Below are 7,421 nucleotides of genomic sequence, written 5' to 3'. Positions count from 1 at the left end.
AAAACTGAACACATATCCAGACATCCCATATCTTAGTGATCGGAACATTGCTTTTGTTTTGTCCACTGCTGCGAATGAGCAGGTGCTTCTCTTGAGCTGCTATCTATGGCACTCAGGTCTTTTCCCCGAGGCATGTTCTAATTGGGATGTTTCTCCCAGCACATGTCTTGGCAAAGGTTTGGTGTTTTTTTCACTCTCAGATTTTGAGCAACTGGATGAATGGAGAACTCCCTACAGTATGGACTCCCTATCCTGTCTCTCTTTCCATTAAGGACCAATGATGGATAACCAGTATCCACATTTGTCTCCTGCTGGTGCCTCCTAAGGTTCCCCCAACACAAAGTGTAGGAATTATTAATTCAGGGAGCACCACAAAATATGGAATTGGGTTTAGTACGCTCACTATTCATAGTTATTGTCTCTGAATAATGAAAATGTATTTTTTCAGTGTGTGAAGAGTGATCAGTCTCCTTCTCCCATGAGAACAGCCTCCACTTGTGCATGTAATGTCTCATATTGATGTTGTCTCTCCATTCAGGCATTTCTACTGCGACCCTCACCCGAGACCCTAGGAACACACAGAAAGTCAGGGGAACATACAGTGCATGCAGGAGACACCCTTATGCCACAGAGTTGGACACCTTCTCCCCTACTCCATGTCCGATTCCAACACAACTCACTTCACCAACCCCTCCACCTTCATCCTGCTGGGCATTCCTGGCCTGGAGGCAGCCCACGTCTGGATCTCCATCCCCTTCTGTGCTATGTACACCACAGCTGTGTTGGGGAACTTCACTATCCTCTTCATTGTGAAGACAGAGCAGAGCCTCCATGGGCCCATGTACTATTTCCTCTGCATGCTGGCCGTCACTGACCTGGTCATGTCCGCATCCACCCTGCCCAAAATGCTGAGCATCTTCTGGTTCAATTCCAGGGAGATCAATTTCAGTGCCTGCCTCACCCAGATGTGCTTCATTCACTGCTTCTCAGAGATGGAATCTGGAATCCTTGTGGCCATGGCTTATGATCGCTACGTGGCCATTTGCCATCCTCTGAGATATTCCACAACCCTGACAAACTCTGTTGTGGCCAAGATAGGCCTGGCCGTGGTGCTGCGCAATGGCATACTCGCATTACCCTATCCCTTCCTTGCGAGGCGATGGCCATATTGCAGTACCAACATCATTCCCCACTCCTATTGTGTGCATATAGCCGTGGTGAAGCTGGCCTGTGCTGACATCCACATCAGTAGTTACTATGGTCTGTTTGATCTTTTCTCTGTCATCGGAATGGATGTATTTTTTATCGCCGTGTCCTATACTCAGATCCTCCGGGCCATCTTCCGCCTCCCCACAAAGGATGCCCGGCTCAAAACTTTTGGGACCTGCATCTCTCATCTTTGTGCCATCTTAGCTTTGTACATCCCAGATTTCTTCTCCTCTCTCACGCACCGGTTTGTCCACAACGTTCCACTGCATTCCCTCATTCTCATTACCAGTGTGTACCTGCTGGTGCCCCCCATGCTACACCCCATCATTTACGGATTGAGGACCAAACAGATCCGGGGAAGGCTGCTCCAGCTATTTACACGTAGAGAGACCTAAATATTTTCTCCTTGTGCTCTGGCTCTCATATTGAGCTCTGTGCAAAGCTGGCTGGTGCATGGTGCTGGGGCCTCTTCCCTGAATCACTTACTGGACAGACAAACTTTAAACTCTTTCCTGTCCTCAGTGTGCTGTATCAATATGATAAACTGGGGAGTCAGTCATGTGTACTACACTGGGTTGCCACCTTTCTAATTGCTGGTAGCTGGATCCCTGAAATTGCAATCATGCCACAACTCTTCCGTCAAGCCTTGACACTGCTGTGTGTCTTCTCCCCAAGGCCCTGCCCCATCACTTGCTCCTGTCTTTCCCTCCCCTTCTCACCTGTGACCCACTCATCTCTAAAATCAGTCTGTTCTCTCATCTTATGGCCAGTCCCTTAAGGGACACGGTTAGTGTTAACATTTTAATGTTTATTCTTACTTTGTTACAAACTCTGTGGAGAGAGATGCCAGGAGTCCTGATGGGGTCTCTGTATCTCAGCTCTGGGTGGGTGGGTGGGTGGGGGGGACGTGGTATAGTGTGTTACAGCAGCAGGCAGATACATCTGGGGTCTACATAAGATCAGAATGGCCACACTGGGTAAAACAAATGGTCCATGAAGCCCAGTAGCCTGGTTTCTGACAGTGCCCAGTGCCAGGTGCTTCAGAGGGAATGAACAGAACATGGCAATCCTCATGTGATTGATATGTAGCAGCTTGGCAGAAGCCCCAAGCCCAGCCAGCCTCAGCTTCAGCTGGCAGGAGTTCAAGCCTCCAGCCCCAGTAGGAGCTGCTGGGGGAGGGTAAGGGTCCGGGCCACCCCAGCTGGAGCAGGAGAAGAAGCCCTCATCTCAGGGTGTCCCAAGCCCTAGCTGCAGGCCCAGAGCAGAGACAGGAGCTGCTGGGGAGCAGAGACAATGTCCTACTCATTTGTCATCTCCCTGTTCCACACCCCTGCCGCCCAGGGGTTGTCTCATTTCTGCTGTCCTTGAACGAACTTCAGGGAGTGTGGGATTTTTTGTTGTTGTTTCCCCTCCCTGATGCTTTAGTGATTGCTCTCTTCCCTCCACCTCCTTTACCCTTTCCGGAGATAGACAGGCTGCTCAGTGCCACCGGTACAGTCCCCGCACCAGTGCTCTTCTCCCTCTTTGCCCATCTCCAGGGGCCATAGGGTCGTAACAGAAACCCAGCCAGAGGAGAGAATTACTCTACCCTGTCTCCCACTGTGTTGCTGGATGAGCTTGACCATTTTCTGATGGACAGCTGCCATTTCAAGGGTAAGGTGAAGCTCCCTGTCCAGGGTTGGGGAGACTTCCATTTAGTCTTCTTAGCAATGAGGGCTGTTTTGGAGGAGTGGAAGGGAACAGGGAGGCAGGACATCCTGGTCTACTTGTGGGCCCACAACTTCTGTGACAAGTTGTCATAAATATAAAGGGAAGGGTAAACCCCTTTAAAATCCCTCCTGGCCAGAGGAAAAATCCTCTCACCTGTAAAGGGTTAAGAAGCTAAAGGTAACCTCGCTGGCACCTGACCAAAATGACCAATGAGGAGACAAGATACTCTCAAAAGCTGGGAGGAGGGAGAGAAACAAAGGTTCTGGAGCTGTCTGTATGCTGCTTTTGCCAGGGACAGAACAGGAATGGAGTCTTAGAACTTAGTAAGTAATCTAGCTAGGTATGTGTTAGATTATGATTTCTTTAAATGGCTGAGAAAATAGCTGTGCTGAATAGAATGAATATTCCTGTCTGTGTGTCTTTTTCGTAATTTAAGGTTTTGCCTAGAGGGATTCTCTGTGTTTTAAATCTAATTACCCTGTAAGGTATCTACCATCCTGATTTTACACAGGTGATTCCTTTTTACTTCTATTAAAAATCTTGTAAGAAAACTGAATGCTTTTTCATTGTTCGAAGATCCAAGGGTTTGGGTCTGTGGTCACCTATGCAAATTGGTGAGGATTTTTACCAAACCTTCCCCAGAAAGTGGGGTGCAAGGGTTGGGAGGATTTGGGGAGGAAAGACGTGTCCAAACTACGTTTTTTCAGGAACCCAGATAAAGTTTGGTGGTGGCAATGGAAATTCCAAGGGCAAAGGGTAAAATAATTTGTACCTTGGGGAAGTTTTAACCTAAGCTGGTAAAAGTAAGCTTAGGAGGTTTTCATGCAGGTCCCCACATCTGTACCCTAGAGTTCAGGGTGGGGGAGGAACCTTTACACAAGCCTTTCAGGTTCATCAGCATTTGTTGTAAGGCTGGCTGGGGATCCTCCTCAGCTTTCAGAATGAAACCAACCACCTTTTCAACATTGAACACCAGAGGCTTTATGCTTGGTCACCACAGTTGCCAGGTGCTCTCCTTCCTTTGTGACATAAGGTACTTTAGGGTTTGCCTGAAGTAAACCCACATGGATCCAGCCACTGAGACTAGTTGGCAGCTGGAGTGAGGGGGCAGGGTATATTTCAGACACCTCAGCGCTCATTCGGCTGGGGTGGCCACCCTGTTCTCCCCTGACCTACAGCCTGAGATGCTGGGAGTTGCTGAGGTCATCCCAGGTCTCTGCTGCACCTCCAGGCCCATGTGGAGGGGCTGACATTGAATTTGTTCCTGAATTTCTTCACCCCAAATGCAGACCCGGAGTGGCTGTGTTTCTATCAACAGGAGTCTGCCGTCCTCAGCACCTTGGATCCTCACTAGTGCCTGGTCCTGAGTGGGTATTTTAATACCATCTTTGAGAAACAGAACTGCTCAGGGATCGAGAGCAGCCAGGCTGCTGCAGACATCCTCAGAGAGATGGTCAGCCATCACTCCCTGGTGGGTGTCTAGCACAAGCAACACTTGGATGACAATTCCTCCTTTACCTATATCCAGGTGGAGGTCTATCAGTTGCACCACTCCTGGTTGGACTGCATGTATGTATTTTGTTTCGATCTTGCCCGGGCATTTGGCTGTCCCAGTTCTCGGCCCACCATTTTGGTGACCATGATGGCATCTTTCATCTCAAAGCTCACCTGGGGCTCTTCTCCCTTCAGATACCCCTGCACATACTCCAGAAGGTGGGGGCCATCTTATTGCCTACTGCTCGGATTTTCCTTGAATGGGTGCTACAAGAGGGTGCTCCCCCTTGACCCCTCACCCCAGGACATCTGGAATTCTTTATTGGGCTCCTGTTCCATGAGTCCCCCCCCCGACCCCCTCACTTGCATAACCCAAGCGGGCTGCACGTCTTGGAGCTGGTTCATTTCTGAATTCCTCCAAGGGAAGAACTTTACATGTTCATGCTCCACACACTTCACTTCCTCAGACGTCCTGATACCAAGTAGTGGGACATAGTACCACCTTTGATGGGTGAGAAACCCTGGTGGGCCAGAAAGTACTCCACCGTTGTCCCATGCCCACCAGGAATGTCGGTTAGTGGCTCCTTCGTGGACCATGAGCACAGGGATGTACATGGCACAGTTCACCCCCGTTCCAGATGCCTGCCCATTTTGCAGCATGAGGCAGGCACTGGCATACACCTATCTAGAATGTGCAAGGTTGCAGACCCTATTCCAACTCCTCCACAACTTCAACATATCCCCTTCCTTAGTCGTCTTTCCCAAGTTGAAAATACATCTTCTAATTAATCTCTCCTCATGTGGAAGATCTTCCATACCCATAATCATTCTTGTTTCCCTTTTCCATAACTCTTTCAATTCCTATATATCTCTTTGTGATGGGATGACCAGATCTGCAGGCAGCAGTTTAGGTGTGGGCATACCAAGGATATATAGAGAGGCACTATGATATTTTCAGTTTTATTATCTTTCCCTTTCTGATTCCCTGGTGCACATTGAATAGATGTTTTCAGAGAATTATCCATAATGACGCCAAGCTGCCTTTCTTGAGTGGCAACAGCTAATTTAGACCCCATCATTTTATATGCATAGTTGGGATTGTTTCCCAATAACCATTAATTTGTACACACGTCCTGGAGCATACTTTGTCCCTCCTGCAACTCCTGGCTTCTCCTGCATCTGGAATCTGTCTCTCTGCTGCAGCCACAGCCCTGCCACCGAAGAGTTCCCTTTGCCACTCTTGTGCCTCTCTCCTGCCCCAGCTTCTCCTGACTCATCCAGTCTCTCTGGTTTTGAATGGCTGAACAACACTTCCTCTCGCTGATCCCTCTTCTGGGGACGTTCCATTACTTCTATGCCCAAACCTCAGCAGAGAAGCTGGAAGAAACTGGTTTCATCTAGAATGCAGTTACTACCTTCTTCTGTCTGCCTGAGATCTTGTTAGGGCTGATAGTCTTTAAAGACCAGCTGATTTATAGACAGAGGCCTCCTCTCCAAACTCCTGCCTCTGAGCACAAGGTATATGAATAAAGAGTACAGGAGAAAACAAAAGATACAGACAGTTCATACAATCACACGTGTGTGAATAGGGTTAAATATCTCATCAATGTGCAATGGCAAGCAAAAAATCTAAGAGTGTTTGGAATCCTTAAGAAAGGATAGGTAATAAAACAAAAAATATCATATGCCTCTATATAAACCCCTGGTACATCCATGTATTGATTACTGTGTGAGGATTGGGTTGCCTCATCTCAAAAAAGATAGATTGGAATTGGAAAAGACACATAGAAAGGCAACAAATATTTAGGGGTATGGAATACCTTCCATATGAGGAGAGATTAAAAACTCTGACTTTTCAGCTTTGAAAAATGATGACGAAGGTTGGATAAGGGGTCTGTAAAACCATGCATGGTGTAGAAAAAAAAATGAATAAGGAAGTGTTGTTTAATCCTTCACATAACAGAAGAACTGGGGGTCACCCAATGAAATTAATAGGCAGCAGTTTTGAAACAAAAAAAAAATATTTCTTCAGTCAACCTGTGCAACTCTGGGCCAGAGGATGTTGTGAAGGCCAAGACTGTTTAGTATAGTTATACAAGGCACTGGTGAGACCTCACCTGGAATACTGTGTGCAGTTCTGGTCTCCCATGTTTAAGAAGGATGAATTCAAACTGGAACAGGTACATAGAAGGGCTACTAGGATGATCTGAGGAATGGAAAACTTGTCTTATGAAAGGAGATTCAAGGAGCTTGGTTTGTTTAGCCTAACTAAAAGAAGGTTGAGGGGAAATATGGTTGCTCTCTATAAATATATTAGAGGGATAAATACTGGAGAGGGAGAGGAATTATTTAAGCTCAGTACCAATGTGGACACAAGAACAAATGGATATAAACTGGTCACCAGGAAGTTTAGACTTGAAATTAGATGAAGGTTTCTAACCATCAGAGGAGTGAAGTTTTGGAACAGAGCCTTCCAAGGGAAACAGTGGGGGCAAAAGATCTATCTGGCTTCAAGATTAAACTCAATAAGTTTATGGAGGAGATGCTACGATGGGATAACATGATTTTGGTAATTAATTGATCTTTAAATATTCATGGTAAATAGGCCCAATGGCCTGTGATGGGATGTTAGATGGGGTGGGATCTGAGTTACCCAGGAAAGAATTTTCGGTAGTATCTGGCTGGTGAATCTTGCCCATATGCTCAGGGTTTAGCTGATATCCATATTTGGGGTCAGGAAGGAATTTTCTTCCAGGGCAGATTGGAAGAGGCCCTGGAGGTTTTTCGCCTTCCTCTGTAGCATGGGGCACTGGTCACTTGCTGGAGGATTCTCTGCTCCTGGAAGTCTTTAAACCATGATTTGAGGACTTCAATAGCTCAGACATAGGTAAGAAGAGCAGGAGTGGGTGGGTGAGATTCTGTGGCCTGCATTGTGCAGGAGGTCGGACTAGACAATCATAATGGCCCCTTCTGACCGTAGTATCTATGAACTGTATCAGGGCTCCAAT

General features: G+C 47.1%; 1 protein-coding gene across 1 annotated transcript; it reads left to right on the top strand.

Moving 5' to 3' along the window:
• Window positions 1–605: 605 nt before the first annotated feature.
• On the top strand, window positions 606–1,604 carry LOC144930746 (olfactory receptor 52E4-like). The gene has a single exon (XM_078853809.1). It carries the CDS (start codon window positions 606–608, stop codon window positions 1,602–1,604), a length of 999 nt encoding a protein of 332 aa, XP_078709935.1.
• Window positions 1,605–7,421: the final 5,817 nt, after the last annotated feature.

The sequence above is a fragment of the Lepidochelys kempii genome, chromosome 1, assembly GCF_965140285.1.
Source record: "Lepidochelys kempii isolate rLepKem1 chromosome 1, rLepKem1.hap1, whole genome shotgun sequence".
NCBI lineage: Eukaryota > Metazoa > Chordata > Testudines > Cheloniidae > Lepidochelys > Lepidochelys kempii.
Note: the sequence above shows the minus strand (reverse complement) of the source record. Positions and strands in the feature narration are given on the sequence as shown.

What these genes read in the sequence shown, in the direction of transcription:
- LOC144930746 (XM_078853809.1), top strand. Translation starts at nt 606, where the DNA reads ATGCAGGAGACACCCTTATGCCACAGAGTTGGACACCTTCTCCCCTAC.